We start from the raw sequence: 19,268 nt of genomic DNA on the forward strand, positions 1-19,268 counted from the left end.
CCCCCTATTGGCAGAGCTCAGCAGGAAGCCAGCTGGCAAGGTGGTCTGGGAAATATATTAATAGTTAGGCTGCCAGCTCCAGAGTTAGAGACCAGAGTGCAGAAGAGGGGCTGGGAGACAAGAGGCGGAATGGGAAATGGAGACCTTTCTGTTCAGTAAAACCTTCAAGGGCACCAAGATGAGGCCTGGGTGAATATCTAGGGCTCCTGAACTTCAGTCTGAAGATATTTTTATTATATCCCATGCTTTTTAAGAAGGTCAATGACACAAGACAGTTGGACATGCAGGGTAATCCACATGTCTTACTATTTTTCGTGCTGCAATAGTGGTCACTTTGGTGTCCTGAAAAAGCACTGGTGTGGCTGGGGGCAGGAGGCAGAGGGACAAAGGCTGATAACACAGAAAGACTAGTTGTTGTGGCAGTTGGTCTCTCTCCCAAGGAGAAGGACTCATGCACTCTGCTTTCCACCTTGGGGAAAGACATTTGATTTTCATTTTCCCCACCTATGTGAAATGTCGCTAATGTTTCACTGTTCAAATAGCTGGTTTTCACGGACAGCCACATTTTGTTTTATCATGTTTCTGATGATTAAAACCTCCACTCCTCCTGGAATGTTGAGATGTTAGAGTGGGATGTTGGGGAACCCCTCGTACAACTGTTATTTTGAGGTAGGGTCTTGCTCTGTTGCCCATGCTGGAGTGCGGTGGCACAATCATGGCTCAATGCATCATCAATCTCTGGGCTCAAGTGATCCTCCCACCTCAGCCTCCTGAGTAGCTGGGACCACAAGCACATGCCACCATCCCTAGCTTTTTTTTTTTTTTTTTCTTCCACGCTGGTCTCAAACTCCTAGGCTCAGGGGATCCTTCTACCTTGGCCTCCCATAGCTCTGGGATTACAGGTATGAGCCACTGCATCTGGTCCCAAACTGTTATTTTTGTATCAGTTCCAATTCATGTTTTTGTGATGGAGGGTGGCCCTAGGAGAGAAGTTCTTTCATGCCTCCTGCAGAGTAGGAAATATGGAAGGCAAGTTTTTGGTGAGTGTTCAGACTGGAGCTCTTGGCAGCTGGAGAATATGACCATTCAGACCTGTAGTGTTCATAAAAACAATCCAAGTTTGCTATTTGGTTCTGGGGGCATGCAAAATTTTCAAATCAGTACTTAGACCCTAATAATTAACAGCAATAATGGCAGTGCCATGCAGATGATAGGAATAAGACTAGTGGCATGATTTGGTTGTGTTATTATATATCTGACCCTGTGTTAGAGGCTGAGCGTGGGTCTCTTATTCCCACATCTACCTTAAGAGGGCAGAATGATTATCATCTTGCCTTATCAAGGAAACTCACCCACTGTCACCCTGGAAGTCCGTGGGCAGATGCTAACCAGCTCTGTCCAATGTCAAAGTTGGGCACCTTACGACTAGTGTTGCCCCCTTCCTTTCAGGTGGAGGAAGTGACTCGTATTTCATTTCAGGACATTTATGTTAAGTTTCCTGAAACTGATCTTGTTATTAGGAATTTCAAAGAGTTTTAAACAAATCATGCAATAACTATGCCTATTGAATTACTACTATAAACCAGACAGTGCTAGGTGTTGGGATAGGTCCAAAGGTTAATGTTTGGGTCCCTGTAGTCTAGTCAAGAAGGCAAGTGTAGACTCTCAAAGTGCACAGTAATAGCTGTGTAGCCTGGAGGAGGAGAGCTGGGGGTAGGTGGCCAGGAGGCATTCCAAGGCCCCTTGAGGTTGGCTGTCCAGACCCCCTATCAGCGGTGGGATGGCTGGGGGATCCTGGGGCACACTGGGTGACCTCCAGAGTTCTAGTCTTCTGTTCAGTCTGTTCTGAGAGGTTTTGCCATTCCCACGGTTACTTCTAATTTATAAGTTTGAATTTGTTTTTGATGGGGCAGGTACAGAAAAAAAGCATTATCTCCATCCATGTGTTCTATGTAACAGCCAAGCCCTGGGGACCACAGACTCTTTGCACTTAAGGTGGGCTGCCCATTGTTGGCCCTTCCTAGGTCAGGCCACCCAGTAAAAAACAGGACCACCTGCCGACCAGTGCCATTCTGATTCAGGAAACAAAAGTCACTACCTCACCTCTTCCTGCCAGCTTGGGCCACCTCTGTCACTGGCCTTTCTTGGAGTTCTGCTCCCCCCACTCTCATCCTCACCCCTTTTTCTTGGCCCCTCTTCTGGGTGCAATAATAGCTCTCCCTGGACCAAGGGACCCATGAGGCTACTGACTTGGAACACAAAGATTGAACACTTTCTGGAATTCCCTTTGATGAATATTTTAATTTTAGGCCCTTTGGCATTCTTGAAGCTTCCTATAAGATATAATTAAACAAAATTCATGATCGCATTTGCCATAAAATGATGTCGACAATACTGCCTATTGTATCACCGGATGGTCCCTCTGTGGGGTCTTCTTTGGTATTTTTATTTGGGAAGTTGGTGTTTGGAGAATATTATCTGTCCCTAAGGAATGGTATCCTTCATCCTGCTGGAAGAGAATGACAAACCTATAATCCAGCATGATTCTTTTCTTCCTCCTCTGGTTTTAGGAAACCCAGAACCAAATTTCAGGGCAGAATGAATGGTGATAAGGATGCCTGGGCTGGAATCCCAGTCAACTAGGTTAGTGGTGTTGGGCAAGATATTTAACAGATCTCCTTATGCCTCAGTTTGCACATCTGTAGAATGGGATGTAGTCCTGACTCAGTGCTTGGTGGGCAGCTCTGTGCACATGGGGTTAGTATCTCTTATAATTTTTATCACAAGAGCTACCATGTTGACCTTTTGTTGGTATATTTGTATTTTCTTTTTTTAACTTTTATTTTAGTTTCAGGGGTACATGTGCAGGTGTGTTACACAAGTAAATCGCATCGTGGGGGTTTGGTGTAGATATTATTTCATCACCTAGGCAAATAAGCATAGTACCTGATAGGTAGTTCCATTCTTTGTGGCCATGTGTACTGAGTGTTTAACTCCCACTTACACGTGAGAACATGCAGTATTTGATTTTCTGTTCTGGTGTTAGTTCGCTTGGGATGATGGTCTTTAGCTCCATCCATGTTGCTGCAGAGGACATGATCTCATTCTTTTTTACGGCTGCATAGTATTTCCTGGTGTATATGTACCACATTTTGTTTACCAGTCTACTGCTGATGGGCATCTAGATTGACTCCAGGTGTTTGCTGTTGTGAATAGTGTTGTGATGAACATACATGTGCATGGGTCTTCCTGTTAGAACGATTTATATTCCTTTGGGTATATACTCAATAATGGGTTGAATGGTAGTTCTGTGTTAAAATTCTTTGAGAAATTTCCAAATTTATTTTCATAGTAGCTGAAACTAATTTACATTTCCACCAGCAGTGTATAAAGCATTTCCTTTTCTCTACAACCTCGCCAGCATCTGCTAGTTTTTTACTTTTTAATAACAGCCATTCTAACTGGTATGAGATGGTATCTCATTGTGGTTTTGATTTGCATTCCTCTGATGATTAGTGATGTTGAATAATTTTTCATATGCTTGTTGGCCATGTGTATGTCTTCTTTTGAAAAGTATCTGTTCCTGTCCTTTGCCTACTTTTTAATGGGATTTGTTTTGCGCTTGTTAGTTTGCATTCCTTATAGATTCTGTATATTAGACCTTTGTCAGATACATAGTTTGCAAATATTTCCTCTCAGTCTGTGGGCTGTGTGTTTATTCTGTTGCTAGGTTCTTTTGCTGTGCAAGGGCTCTTTAGTTTAATTAGGCCCCATTTGTCAATTTTTGTTTTTGTTGCGATTGCTTTGGACATCTTTGTCATGAAATCTTTGGTAAGGAGGGCCTATGTATAGAATGGTATTTCCTAGGTTTTCTTCCAGGGTTTTTATAGTTTTAGGTTTTACATTTAAGCATTTAGTCCATCCCGACTTAATTTTTGTATATGGTGAAAGGAAGGGGTCCAATTTTAATCTTCTGCAAATAAGTTATTTCAGCACCGTTTATTGAATAGAAAGTCCTTTCCCTAGTGCTTGTTTTTGTTGTCTTTTTCAGAGATCAGGTAGCTGTAGGTGTGCAGCTTTATTTCTGGGCTCTCTATTCTGTTCCATTGGTCTGTGTATCTGTTTTTGTACAAGTGCCATGTTGTTTTGGTTACTCTAGCCTTGTAGTATATAAAGTCCGGTAATGTCATGCCTCCTTCTTTGTTCTTTTTGCTTAGAATTGCTTTAGCTATTCAGGCTCTTTTCTGGTTCCATATGAATTTTAGAATAGTTTTTTTCTAATCCTGTGAAGAATGTCTTTGGTAGTTTGATAGGAATAACATTGAATCTATAAATTGCTTTGGACAGTATGGCTATTTTAACAATATTGTTTCTTCCTATCCAAGACCATGGAATGATTTTCCATTTGTTTGTGTCATCTCTGATTTCTTTGAGAAGTGTTTTGTAGTTCTCACTGTAGAGATTTTGCGTGTTATTCCTGGGTATTTTATTTTTTGTTGTTGTTATCGTTAGTGGGATTGCATTGATTTGGCACTCATCTTGGATGTCGTTGGTATGTAGAAATGGTACTGATTTTTGTGCATTGATTATGTGTCTGAAACTTTGCTGGAGTTGTTTATCAGATCTAGGAGCTTTTGGGGGTAGAGACTATGGGATTTTCTAGTTGTAAAATCGTAATGTCTGCAAGCAGAGATGGTTTGACTTACTCTCTTCCTATATGATCTCTTTTATTTCTTTCTCTTGCCTGAATGCTCTGGCTAGGACTTCCAGTACTATGACGAATAGGAGTCATGAGAGTGGGCATCCTTGTCTTGTTACAGTTCTCAAGAGGTATGCTTTCAGCTTTTGCCCATTGAGTATGATGAGCGATGGGTTTGTCATAGATGGCTCTTACTATTTTGAGGTATGCTCCTTCAATACCTAGTTTGTGGAGGGTTTTTAACATAAAAGGATGTTGAATTTTATCAAAAGCCTTTTTCTGCATCTATTGAGATGATCATATGGCTTTGGGTTTTATTTCTGTTTATGTGATGAATCACAATTATTGATTTGCATATGTTGAACCAACCTTGCATCCCAGGAATAAAGCCTGGTTGATCATGGTAAATTAGGTTTTGATGTGTTGCTGGATTCAGTTTGCTAGTATTTTGTTGAAGATTTTTGCATCTGTGTTCATCAAGGACATTGGCCTTAAGTGTGTGTGTGTGTGTGTGTCTGCAAGGTTTTGGCATCAGAATGATGCTGACCATATAGAATGAGTTAAGGAGGAGTCCCTCCTCCTTCATATTTTGTAATGCTTTTAGTAGGAATGGTACCAGCTCTTTATACATGTGGTAGAATCTGGCTGTGAATCTATCTGGTCCTGGGCTTTTTCTGATTGGTAGGCTTTCTATTACTGATTCAATTTTGGAACTTGTTATTGGTTTTTCAGGGATTCAGTTTCTTCCTGGTTCAATCTTGGGAGAATGAATGTTTCCAGGAATTCATCAGTTAGTTTCTTCCAGGTTTTCTAGTTTGTGTGAATAGAGGTATTCATAGTAGTCTTTAAAAGTTTTTTGTATTTCTGTGGAGTTACTGGTAACGTCCCCTTTGTCGTTTATGATTGGGTTTACTTGGATCTTCTCCCTTTTTTTTATTAGTCTAGCTAGAGGTCTACCAATCTTATTTACTCTTTCAAAGAACAAAGCTCTGGTTTTGTTGATCTTTTGTTTTTCATATCAATTTTATTCAGTTCAGCTGTGATTTTGGTTATTTCTTGTCTTCTGCTAGCATTGAGGTTGGTTTGCTCTTGTTTTTCTAGTTCCTCAAGGTGTGATGTCAGATCATCAATTTCATATCTTTCTAACTTTTTTGATGAGAGCATTTGGCATTTAAACCTTCATCTTCTGCTTTAGCTGTTTCTCAGAGATTTTGGTATGTTGTATCTTTTTTCTCATTAGTTTCAAAAAATTCATTGATTTCTGCCTTAATTTCATTGTTTACCCAGAAGTCATTCAGGTGCAGCTTGTTTAAGTTCCATGTATTTGTATGGTTTTGACTGATCTTCTTAGTATTGATTTCTATTTTTATTGCACTGTTCTGAGAGTGTGACTGGTATAATTTTGGGTTTTTTGTGAATGTGCTGAGAATTGTCTTATGGCTGATTGTGTGGTAGATTTTAGAGTATGTGGCATGTGCAGATGAGAAGAATGTATATTCTATTGGTTTTGGGTGTAGAGTTTTGTAGTTGTCTGTTAGATCCATTTGGTCAAGTGTTGAGTTCACGTCCTGAATATCTTTATTAGTTTTCTGCCTTGATGATCTATGTAATACTGTCAGTAGGGTGTTGAAGTCTCCAGCTCTTACTATGTAGTTATCTGCATCTCTTTGTAGGTCTCTAAGAACTTGTTTTATGAATCTGCTTCTGTGTTGGGTGCATATATAGTTGGAATAGTTAAGTGTTCTTGTTGAATTGAACCCCTTATCATTATGTAATGCCCTTCTTTGTCTTTTTAAAAAAATTATTGTTGGCTTAAAGCCTGTTTTTTCTGAAATTAGAACAGCAACTCTTGTTTTTTTGTTTTGTTTTGTTTTCCATTTACTTGGTAGATGTTTCTCCATCCCTTTACTCTGAGCCTGTAGGTGTCATTGCATGTGAGATGGGTCTCTTGAAGACAGCATACAGTTGTGTCGTGCTTCTTTATCCAACTTGTCACTTTGTGACTTTTGACTGGGGCCTTTAGTTTGTTTATATTCAAAGTTAATATTGATGTATACAGATTTCATCCTGTCATCATGTTGCTAGCTGGTTATTACATAGACTTGATTGTGTAGTTGCTTTATAGTGTCGGTGGTTTACCTACTTAAGTGTGTTTTTGTGGTGGCCATTAACAGTCATTCCTTTCCGTATTTAACAGTCCCTTAAGGACATCTTTTAAGGCAGGTCTGGTGGTATTAAATTCCCTTAGCATTTGCTTTGCTGAAAAGGATCTTATTTCTCTTTCACTTATGAAGCTTAATTTGGCTGGATATCAAATTCTTGATTGGAGTACAGGCCCATAATTTCTCCTTGCTTATAGAATTTCTGCTGAAAGGTCTGCTGTTAGCCTGATGAGGTTCCCTTTGTAGCTGACCAACCTCTTCTCCCTAGTTGCCTTTAATATTCTTTATTTTATGTCAACCTTGGAGAATCTGATGACTGTGTGTCTTGGGGATGGTCATCTTGTTTAGGATCTTTCAGGGGTTCTCTGTATTTCCTGAATTTGAATGTTGTCCTCTCTAGTGAGGTTGGGGGAATTTTCATGGATGATATCCTCAAATATGTTTTCCCTGTTGCTTGCTTTCTCTCCTTCTCTTTCAAGGATGCCAACGGCTCATCAATTTGGTCTCTTTACATAATTGCATATTTTTTGAGGTTTTATTCCTTCTTTTTTTCTTTAGCTTGTCTGCCTGAGTTAATTCAGAGAACCAGTCTTCGAACTCTCTGATTCCTTCCTCAGCTTCGTATGTTCTGCTGTTAATACTTGCGATTGCATTATGAAATTCTTGTAGTGAGATTTTCAGCTCCATCAGATCTTTTTTTTTCTTTTGAGATGGAGTCTTGCTCTGTCACCAGGCTGGAGAGCAGTGGCGTGATCTTGGCTCACTGCAACCTCTGCCTCCTGGGTTCAAGTGATTCTCTCACCCCAGCCTCCTGAGTAGCTGGGACTACAGGTGTGTGCCACCATGCCCAGCTAATTTTTGTATTTTCAGTAGAGACGGGGTTTCACCAGGTTGGCCAGGATGGTCTCGATCTCTTGACCTTGTGATCCACCCACTTCGGCCTCCCAAAGTCCATCAGATCTTTCTTATGGCCGTTTCATCTTTTAGCTTCTATATCATTTTGTATTCCTTAGACTGGGTTTCAACTTTCTCCTGTATTTCAATGATCTTTATTGCTCTCCATATTCTGAATTCTGTGTCTGTCATTTCAGCCTGGTTAAGAACCATCTAGTGTGGTCATTTGGAGGTAAGACACTCTGGCTTTTTGAGTTGCCAGTGTGTTTATACTGTATTTTTTCCATCTGCATGGGCTGATGTTTCTTTACTCTTTGAAGTTGCTGTCCTTTGGATGGTTTTTTTGATGCCCTTAGGCATTTGATTGTGGCATAAGGTGAGCTCAGCTGACTGGCTTCTATTCTGGAAGATTTCAGAGGGCTAAGGCTCAGCTCAGCACCCATGGGCTCTGTGCTTTAACTCTCAGGTGCCAGTATGAGTTTCCCAGCTTTGTTTTGTGGTCACCTGCAGTCAGTAACCTGATGCACTGGAGAGGCTGAGGTGTTCCTGGTCTGCTGGCCCCAACACTCCGATGTGGGGTGCTGGCCACAGTACTTCATAGGAGCAGTGGAAGTGGGATCTGTGCTTGCTCCTATGTGCCAGCAGCCATGGTGGCATGTCAGACTGCCTGTGCCTCAGCAGCAGTGGAGTCCCAGTGGAGGTGCATAGGGCAGTGGGATGTGCTCTGCCATCAATGGTAGGGCAGCAGGGCGCACATGCACGTTCATGTTTTAGGGGGAGGGGAGGTGAAGCCTGCTGATACGTGTGTGCCAGCAAAGCAGTGTCAGGGATCTGTGGGTGAGTGTTTGCTGACAAAGCTGTTGGGGAGACTGCTTGTGGGCTGGTCGCATCGGTGGAGGCCGGTCTGCTGGAGCTCTCCAGTGGTTAGCTGCAGTCTGCCCATGAAGGAGCTATGATGGGCTGCCCCGGGAGGCACCCTGTTTGGGCATTGAAGGCTGTGCTGGAAGCTGGTGTGACCATGCTGGGGCTCTAGGAGAGGCTGGCACATGGTGGGTGGTGCTCAGATCAGACTGTCCTTATCCTATGGGCAAGACCACCCTGATCTATGCAGGTCCAGCAGTCACCCAAAGGCTAAAGCCACCTAGAAGATCTTGGTAAGACTTGGGGGATAGGCATCCTGGCCATGCTCCACTGTGCCTGTTCCCACACAAAACCCTCTAGGCTCCACACAGGCTGGAGTCCTGCCCCTGCCACCTCTCTCAGCAGCTCTCCCTGCCAGCTCAAGCATTCGTGCGGGTTGTGGGATCTCCTGCAGCTAGGATTTCAGAGGTCTGTGGCAAGAGCAGGCTACTCCTTGCCTATTCAACTCACGCCTTCCCCAGGTCTTCCTTGGAAATGGCATTGGTAGAATTTGAGATGCAAGGATTCTTCTTGTGTAGCAGGAAGTAAAGGAATTCTGAGAGGGGTTGTGGTTTTGAATTTTCATGCCAAGTGTTTTTTGATCTACGTATTGTTTTTCCCTAATAAATACCTGGATACTGTATCCTTTCTAAACTAAAGGAGTATCTGTTCCATACGGAGCTTTGATAATTCACAGTTGAGATAGTTGTTGTTTTTATTTTTTCAGTTTTCAAAGTGGCGAACTAGTAACTACAATGACAGTTTATGTATTTGCTCAACATTTTTAGCAGTCCCCCAACGTCTAGAGTAAATTATAATTTGAAGATTCTAAAAGTACATTTCTGTCTTTTTCTCTTCATCTTGTTCCAGAAGGATTTGAGGTATCTTACATAAATACATAAAATTTTCTTTTCTAATGGATAACTGAGGCAAAGGGAAAGAGATGTAAGAAAAATAATATGAAGCCAGAGACTGAAAATCTTCCAAGTCAGTACCAACTCCAGCAAGGTGCTGGCAAAAGAAACTGCTGGGCTGGACTTCAAGAATGATTCCTGGTGTCTGTGACAGCAGGAGAAGGCTTGAGGCCTGACATGACTGCGATGTCCTCATCAGTAGGGCGAGAGCCACCCTTCATTCCTACAGCAGCTGGAGACGGCTGGTCACGAGCAGAGCTTGGAGCACTCCCCGGCTGGCCACACGCCCACCCACCTGCACTTTGACCTCTCTGGTGAGGTCAGAATCCAGCACATGTGTTATTCTGAAATTAGTGTTTTTCTTCTTTCTTTTGAAGATGCTATCATCTGTGAATATTGGCATCTGTGCAACATTATCAAGCATATTTTTGCAGTTTAGGGAATTAAAGGTAAAAGTTTATTGGGGTTCTTTTCTCCCTGTAGGAAAAGGAATGACCATCAAAAATGATGGCTGTGGGTCTCTGCTGAGGGAGTGGTTGAGATCAGGGAGGGAGGAGAAGGCTAAGGTGCCCTCTAGCCACCCACCCCTCAGTGCTCCTGTTCTCACTTGCCAGCACCCCAGGAAGTACACTTCCATTGGAAAGGAATGCAAGTCCACGGTCTCTTGTCTGCAGTTCCAAAATCCAGGGGTTTCAACACTCATTTTGTGGCAAGCCCTGCCCTGCACTCACATGGGGCTATTGAGCAAGTGTCATTATTCACCCCTTTACCCACTGCATGCATTTGTTCGGTGAGCATTTATTTCCCACCACCTGTGTGCTAGGGAATGGGGGAAAGGAGCCAATGACAGTCGTTAGTGGAAGCTTGTGAAAACCACAGCGCACCTGCCCGTTTACCTGTTACTCAGCATTCGGGGCATGTGTTAACTCAGAGTGTGTCACTCTTTACGGCACCCTGTTAGGTTAGCTCTCTAAGGCCTAGGGAGGCACAGGTCTTACTAGTTTTTCTTTGTAAACTTGAAAGACACATACCCAGTACAGGATTTTTTTTTTTTTTTTTTTTTTTTTTAAGATGGAGTCTTGCTCTGTTGCCCAGGCTGGAGTGCAGTGGTGTGATCTTGGCTCACTGCAACCTCTGTCACCCAGGTTCAAGCAATTATCCTGCCTCAGCCTCCCGAGTGGCTGGGATTACAGGCAGGCACCACCATGCCTGTCTAATTTTTGTAATTTTAGTAGAGAGGGGAGTTTCACCAGGTTGGCTAGGCTGGTCTCAAACTCCTGACCGAAAGTGGTCTGCCCTCCTTGGCCTTTCAAAGTGCTGGGATTACAAGCATGAGCCACTGTACCCAGTGCAGTGCAGGATGCTGAAATGTTAAGTGTCCAGGAACAACCTGTCCCTCTGGTCTGGGACTGATGGGTTACTTTTCTTAGAGAGCTCTCAGCTCTCACGTGTTGATGCTAGCTGGCTCCTGGAGAAGTATTCCTAATGTGTCCTTTGGGCCATGCTAGGAACGCAGTTCTTTCTGTACTAGAACTTAAAAATATATGACAAGGTGTGAAAACAAGTACCGAATAACCAGCGTGGGGAGCATCTGCAGATGGCGATCGCCTGGGAGAACGAGGGTGTGCTGGTTGCGACAGAGCTCCTGCTTGGGTGGCCCGTCAGCTCTGCACCTTTCAAATGGAAACAAGGTGGCTGATTCCAGGCTGGTCAGGCCAGAGATAACCTGGCTGGTGAGTGTGGGTGTAGGTCACTAGATTTTCCACCAGCGGCCTCTTTCCTTCTGCCAACGTGCAAAGGCAGAGCCACCTAGGACCTTGATTTTGTGTTCGAATGGATGCTTTCTTCCCTTATTCCATCACTGAGGCCTGGAAGGCTTGAGGGGAGATGGGCCTGGCTCTGAGGGAGGAGGCCCATCCTGCAGGGCTGAGAAGACTTCAGTTTGCAGTTTTGTGATAAATCAGATGGCATACTTTTCTCCCTCGAGGGCTTCTGTTTTATCATTTTAGAGTTTAAAAGTGATGCCTGTGTTTTTCTCAAACTCAATGATATTTCTTTAAAACATAGTAATACCTGCATATTATATAAATCTGGGAAATACAGAGGAAAATAGGAAAATGAAGATCACATATCACTACTCATATTTTGGTTCTTCCTAGGTGTTTTAGTATTTATTTTCCTTTGGGGCCTTAAGATACTTGTATTTAAGATTTTTGCAAAATCATGATCTAACTATATATGCAGATTTATATCAGCTTCTCTCTAGATCTCTAAGTCATCTTCATGGTATCACTTTAATGGCTGTATGCCTTTTTACAGCTGTTGGCTTTATCTATAGTTGTATATTTCTATTTTTTGCCACTTTTTTGTGATTGTAATTGTCATATAGCCATTTTTGTTTGTAAATTACAAGCCATATCTCAGATTATTTCATAATACAGTAGTTACCTCTGATCTGTGGTTTCACTTTCCATAGTTTCATTTATTCATGGTCAACCAGGGATCAAAAATAGGTGAGTACAGTATAATAAGAGATTTTGAGAGAGATACCTCATTCACATAACTTTTATTACAGTATATTATTATAATTCCATTAGTTATTGTAAATCTCTTACTATGCCTAATTTATAAATGACACGTTATCGTAGGTATGTATGCACAGGGCGTAACGTAGTCTAGTAGATGTAGGGGTCGGTACTGTCTATGGTTCCAGGGATCCACTGGGAGTCTTGGAACATAGCCCCTACAGATGAAGAGGGCCTGCTGTATCCACTTTTGGTCCTGGAATGATTGGGTCACTTTATGAAGCCGGTTGGTGCATATGTAGACTGTGTGGAGCAGAGATGTGTCCATATAGGCTAGTGCTAACACGGAAATAACTATCAAATGAAAGAGCCTTCCTGTTTATATTCGGATTCTGAAAATGCGTGCTGTTCATATCAACCTGTTGTGTTGATCAGACGTGTTTCCGTGTACAAAGACTATGGCAGATTTGGACCTGTAGGTGTGGGCTCTTTCATAATAGTAGCTGTTTATCAAAGTAAGATTTTACAGGGATATAGGTTATCTAAAGAATCAATGGAGAATTACTCACCATTTACTACTAATCCTTCCCTATTGTGAGGAAAGGGAAGATTTACATTTTAGCCTGGATGTGGGTGTTATGATTTTTCTTCTGATTATGTATTTTTTTAAAAAAACATAGTGTTTTTATGCCTACCAATATTTGTGGCTCCTGATTCCTGAGTCCGAGAAGAGTTACTGGGATGCCAGCCCCCAGGGGAGTGTCCTGTCCCCTCCGCCCAGCTTCCTTGGTCCAGTTATCCACCTTGGGTGTGGCCTTTCAGACCCCTGCCCGCTGGGTCCAGGCCTCCTTTTCTGTGCGTACTTGGCCGCTCTCCATGCTTCTCTGAAGGGGTAGGTTTTCTCCTCTGTGCCCCTCAGCCCCATCGGCCTCCTCAGCTTGGTGGGAGTTGGGTGTGGGCCCCTCATCTGGCCTCATAGCTCTTGCCCTTCTGTTGGGCCAGCACCACCCCATGTGAGTGAACTCGGGACACCCACATGACGGTGGAGGTTGCTGAGTGCTGGCCCCTCTAGGCCTGTTGAGACTGACCACTCTCTCGGGCAGGCTTGATGGAAGGCCTGTTCACTGCACGCTTTTGGAAGTCGGTAAGCCAAGGACTGCACAAATGTTTCCATCATTTTCTAGAAAAGAAGAAGCCCAGGCGGGGCAGGCCTTCGCGGGACTGGCGGGAGCGGAGGAACGCTATCCAGCTCACCAGCGAGCACACGGTGGAGACCCTGGTGGTGGCCGACGCCGACATGGTGCAGTACCACGGGGCTGAGGCCGCCCAGAGGTTCATCCTGACCGTCATGAACATGGTGAGTCCGGAGCCGGGGTCCTGATGTGGGGGGCTCTGTTTTCTCCTTGAGAGATCTGGAAGCAGGTGCTGTGTCCTCATCTCCTCAAGTGAGGAAGATGCTGGGCTGGGGATACGGGAACATAGCCTGGTGATTCCGGGCATTGAGGAGGGCAAGTAACTGGGGGACATCCCGATGGAAGAGCACCTGCCCTCGGCTCCACACTGGTGTAGTGTGAAGTGCCCAGATCTGCTCAGTGATGGGGCCACTTGTTACCAGAAGGCTTCCCAAAAGCATAAGACCCACTCCAAGCGGCAAAGTCATGTGAATCCCAGACCCTGCTCCAAGGAGTCCATAGTCTAGCAGGAGGAACAAATTCCAACTTCTATGGAAAAAAAAGCTTACTGTGTGGCGAGAAGTGGGGAGAGAAGTTGCCTAGTTGAGGGAACCAAGGAAGGAGTTAGGATGCCCACGTCTGTCTATGTCTGATTTGTCCAATGGGGATGGGGATGGGTGGGTGGTGAGGCTGCACTCCTCAAATGTTAGACACTGAAGGACCTTCAAGGGCATCCTAGCTTTACCCATCCATTCATTTTCCCAGGTGTTCTTAAGGACCAAGTCATTTGACATAGCGGGAACGGGGAGCCATATAAGGGTGTGGAAGATGTGAACAGGGCCTGGTGAGGGAGGGAGGGCCGGGCATCTTGAGGAGCAGGGGCTCTACCCTGAGAAGTGGGACCACTGAAGGGAAGGGGAGCAATGTGCCGAGGTTGATGTTAGGAAGAACAGCCCAGCGGCTGCGTGCAGGGTGGATTGGAATGGGAAGCAGTGTGTGGAGCATTGGGGCTGGAGCGAGTGTGGGAGAGGTTGGAGTAGGAATGGAGGAGGGGCTGGGGTAAGAGGAAGGAGCTGCAGGAATTGGTGACTGGCAGGATGTGGGGGTTGGAGAGGCAGGAAGAGGAGGCAAGAGAAATCCAGGCTACTACACCCAGGCTTCAAGCTGGGCCTCTGGGTGGGTGGTGGAGCCATTGGCTGAGAAAAGGAGCGATGACTTTGGGGCCACAGCATAGAGTTTCCATTCTGGACAAGCTGAATTCAAGGTGGGAAAACAGGACAGAGATCTTGGTGGGAAAGAGGGACCTGGGCTTTTCAGCCTACAGCTGGCGGCTGAAGTAGGGGAGTGAGCAGCGCTGCCTGGCTGAAATGTATCAGTGGGTAGAGAAGCTGTCGAAAGAGCCCGTGGAGCACCAGCCCTTGGGGGGATGGGGCGACGACCTGGGAGGAGGTTGTCCTGAAGAAGGGGTGACAGGTGCAGGAGGAGCCTGGTTAACAATGCCAGATGGGATGGTGTTAGGGAGTGTTGTCGGTAGATGCTTGATGAGGACAAACTGAAAAGTGAATGGGAAATGAGAAGTAGAAACAGCTACAACTCAGCTGTAGAAATAGCCAAGTTGCTGATCTTGGCTAAAGGAGAGGAGAGAGAAGCCCAGTCAGGTGGAATCTGGGTCAAGGGGAACTTTGTAGAGGGAAAGGGGTATGAAGGTTCTGAGTATGAGGTTTAGCCTCAGGCCTGGGCCAGGCTCCTGCCCAGCCACTCATAACAGAAGAACCTCTCTCAGCCTGCTTCTTATCAGCAGGTCAGGGATTTAGCTCTGGCCACAGTGAGTGCACGGTGCCTGGCCTCAAATGGTCAGGCCGCTTATGGAAGGGAGTGACGCGAGAGGACAGGGCAAGGTTAAACGACATGGGTGCAGTGGGGAATGACCCAGGGCCTGAGTTTTCAGTGAGGACACAGCAGCCGTGGGTTGTATTGTAGGGGAGGGAGATGACATGCCTATCCCTGGAATCTGCAGGGCCTTTGGGCCAGCTGCAGCCAAGGTCTTGAGGTCTAGGGAAGGTGCAGAGCCTGGGCTGGCCCAGGCCACAGGCGCCCTTGTTTGCTTGGTGTGATGAGCTCTGGAGCTCAGGGGTAAGTGCTGGGGAGGAAGTTGGCTCTGACATGAAGCCCAAAGGAGGGGCTCAGAGTGCTGGGGGGATAGCAGAGGGTGGTGGTCCTTGTGGCTGGACAGGGTCTGCAGGTGGCTCTTCGCCCGTGTGTGGATGTTATGTTGCTGGGAGCCCCTCCCAATCTACCTCTGGTGTTTTAGAGGTAGATTGGGAGGGGCTGTGACTGGGAAAGGACACAAAAGCCGGATGAACCCCCAACGCACCATTCCTGCTGGGATCTCAACTTTGGTAGTTGTGTAGCTGGGGCTGTGGTGGCTGGGAGGCCTGGTGGCATGTGGTGGCCTGGACAAAGGATACCAGGACTGATGCTCCCCTTGTGGGGATCCTACAGCTTGTTTCCCAGAGGCTGAAGGAGGCCCAAGAGCAGGGAGGCTCAGGGACATTGCCAGGGTCACACAGGAAGTCACTGGCAGAGCTATGACCACCATTTCAAGCCTTTCTTTCCCCTAACCAGCCACAGGGAGATCAATGTTGAGGACCCCAATCCTGGGCCCAGTGGGTGTGGGGACCCCCACGGCAATCCTGCTTGATAGGAGGACAGATCTCTGGTACTTGGTCTTCCGTTTTATTGAAGACTTTCCAGGACTGGCTTTTGGGACGTGTCTCTATGTGTAGGAAACTCCCTCTGTCTCCTCCACGCCCCTCACCCCTGCAGTGCTCTGAAGGGAGGCTGCTTTGGCAGCACTCAGAGTAGAGGCCTGATGTCGAGCTGCTGGACCCACACGTTTCCTCATATGCCAGGCTCTTCTGCAAGGCACACTTGCCAAGGAGACCCCTGGGACCCTGGGCCGGGGATCTGCTCTCCGACGTGGTCTCAGTGGGCATGTGAGGGTGCCATGCTGCTCCCACCCCCTCCTTCAAAGTCAGCAACTCTGGAAGTTCCATTAACTTAAAAAAAATTTTTTTTGCAAGTTTCTCTGTTTTTTTTTTTTTTATTTTTTTTTTTATTTTATTTTAACGGGGTAAAATACATATGTGATACAAAATTCACCATCTGAACCATTTTTATGCGTACCAGCTCAGTGGCCTAAAGCACATTCACCTTGTTGTGCAACCACCACCACCATCCACCTCCAGAACTTTTTCACTGTCCGTAAAATGGAAACTTCCTACCCATTAAACACTATCTTCCCCCTTTCCCTCTCCCCCAGCCCTGTCAGCCTCCATCCTACTTTCTGACTGTATGAATCTGATGACTCTAGATACCTCATATTAGTGGAATCATGCAGTATTTATCCTCTTGTGGACAAATGGCTTACTTCAGTCAGCATAATGTCCACAGAGTTCATCCATGTTGTGGCATGTGTCAGGATGGCTTTCCTTTTTAAGGATGAGTAGTATCCCATTGCACGTACGCATACCACCTTTTTCTTATCCATTCACCCATCAGTGTATGCCTGGGTTGTTTCCACCTTTTTCTACTGTGAATAATGCTGCTATGAACGTGGGTGTGCAAATCTCTGTTCAAGTCCCTGCTTTCAATTCTTTTGGGCATACACCTGGAAATGGAATTGCTTAAGTTAACTTTTGATGGTGCTCAGCTCTGAGAAATAGTTCAGTGTTAACTTTTGATGATACTCATTTCTGAGAAATAGTTCCGTGTTCCTCATGTGCACAAACCCAGGTCTCCCCAGTGGCCGGTTAATGACGGACTGCATTCTCCAGTCTGCCCGGAGCATACCTCAGTGGAGGGCTGGAGGGGCTTGGCTCTGCACCAGATGTTTTCATCTGCAGATTATTTTATCTCTCTCTCTTTTTTTAATTATCCAGGGCACAAGTGCAAGGAATAAACATTCATTACAACAGCTAAGGTAGTAATAAGGCAGAGCTTCGACTTTGATCCTTGTTTTCATAATTTATCATCCAGACGGGGTGGCTGTTGGATCCCAGGCAGGGAGTGGGAAGTGAATGGGGTTGGTACATGGAGACAGGCCCTCCCACCCCGCACCCCTCATGGGCCGTAAAGACTGAAGGGCTCTTTTTTTTGCCTTTGATTGAACACCCTTCACCCCCTGCAGCTGCTTGTTCTAAGACGCTGGTGGCTCAAGAGCCCGGGACTGAGGGCAGACCCAGAGCTAACACATGAAGTTTGGATTGAGATGTTTCCTGAGGAGGCTGCCTAATGAGGGTGATCCTGCTGTGAGAAGGGCTGGGTGTGATGACTCTGAGTCCTTCTGTCGTCTGTACTTAGAGTTTCCGGGCCCTTTTGATCCAAGCCAGAAGGCGAATGGAAGCAGAGTCATCAGCCCCCACGCAGGGGTGGGCTCACACCGCAGCAGCCCTTTCTTGCCGCTCTAGCCCTGGACCACCATTCAGTAAATTGAGAAACAAGTTCCGTTCAGACATGACACCTTGTTTAAACAAGACCACCTCCACCAGCACCTCCCTTTCTCAATCCCTCAAATCCTATTTTAGGAAATCCAAAGAATTCTCTCCTGCCTGTGGCTGTTTTAGAAAAGGGCTTTCTGTTAGCAAGTGAGATAACCTTTAAGCCAGGAGGAAGGGAAGGGATTGTGGCTGGGCCAGGAGGTCTGTCATTAGACAAGCCCCGTGAAACAGAGAGCAGAACGTGATGCCAGCGAGCCCATCTGTTTCCCTCCAGAGCATGTTTTCTGGGGGGGCTGTGGGATGGGAGTGGCCCTGTCTCCTTAACCCCTCCACATTTGGAAGGAAACCTGCTAGAGTTTGTTGCCACCTTCATTCCAACACATTTCTCTCCAAGTTATGGGAAATAGCATGATTCGTGCTGATGGCCAGGCACCCACTCCCTCCCACCCTCCCACTTAGGTCTCTGTGGTCAGAGGCCTGGCTCGCCCATGTATGCTGACCTGACTGCCAAGGCATAACCGAGACAGGACCCTGTCCCCAAGGCAGACTGGGGGCTAACAGTGCCTCAGAGAGCTGATAACGTGGCCAAAGCTGGGAGAATTTGGCATGAAGTGTTTGCTCCAAGTTTCATAGCATCTCATGTTTTGATGTATTAGATTAGCATCAACCACTGGCCCCAAGGGAAGATGGGAATGCTTATGATGCACCAGCTGTCTCAGATGGCAAAGTGCCTCCACCTTACTGCCTTCTCATACCTGGTGGATTTTGTCATTCCCATTTTACAGAGAAGGAAATGGAGGCTTGGGGACGTGACACAGCCAGGGTGCAGAGCCTGTGAGTACACAGTAGGGCAAGGACTCCAGCCCCGGACTCAGGGACCCCATGTCACCTTGTTGAAGGTGACAAGCATGTCTGGAACCCATCCTTGCTTTCCATCTCCACCCGGGACTGACTGCCATAATTTCTGGCCTTGAGCTGCTGGAGCTTCCTTGCCAGGCTTCTCACTTCCATTTTCTTCCCCCTTGAATCCCTGCTACAGAATAACCAGCAAGATCCTCTTCCAACAGAATTGGAACTTTGTCACTAGGCAGCATTGAGCCCTCTGTGGCTTCCTCTTGCATTGGATGCGGAAGGCCCCCACCCCCTGCCTTTCCTGTGGCCCTCCAGCCTGTGTGGCCAGGGCCCATCTGCTGTTCCGTTCTTTTTGCCATCAACACTGACTTTCACCAGGCAGCCTGAACTTGACTTACTGTCTTTGTCAGGAATGTTCTGCTTACGTGCCTTGTGGAACGAGTTCCTCTGCCTTTTAGGACTCTGTGCAAATGTCCCCTCAGAGGGTCCCTCTTTGCTGATCCCTCTGATGAGGCCCACCCTGTTTTCCTCATCATAAAAGCCTGTTCTTTCTTGGGTAGTCCTCATCTGAATTTACAATTCCATATTTATTTGCTTTTAAAAAACCATTCTGCTGAGGTTTTTAATGCCATTGAAGTTAAGCTGGTGTAA

At 45.8% G+C, this 19,268-nt stretch overlaps 1 protein-coding gene across 1 annotated transcript in view; it reads left to right on the plus strand.

Annotated features, from left to right (window-relative positions):
* The window catches only part of ADAMTS17 (ADAM metallopeptidase with thrombospondin type 1 motif 17), a 363,306-nt gene that overhangs the window by 46,592 nt on the left and 297,446 nt on the right, over positions 1 to 19,268 (plus strand). The window contains exon 4 of the mRNA XM_055277066.2: positions 13,279 to 13,451. Within this exon, the coding sequence (XP_055133041.2) occupies positions 13,279 to 13,451 (173 nt within the window). The remainder of the gene's footprint in view (positions 1 to 13,278; positions 13,452 to 19,268) is intronic.

This window comes from Symphalangus syndactylus, chromosome 5 (genome assembly GCF_028878055.3).
Source record: "Symphalangus syndactylus isolate Jambi chromosome 5, NHGRI_mSymSyn1-v2.1_pri, whole genome shotgun sequence".
Lineage (NCBI taxonomy): Eukaryota > Metazoa > Chordata > Mammalia > Primates > Hylobatidae > Symphalangus > Symphalangus syndactylus.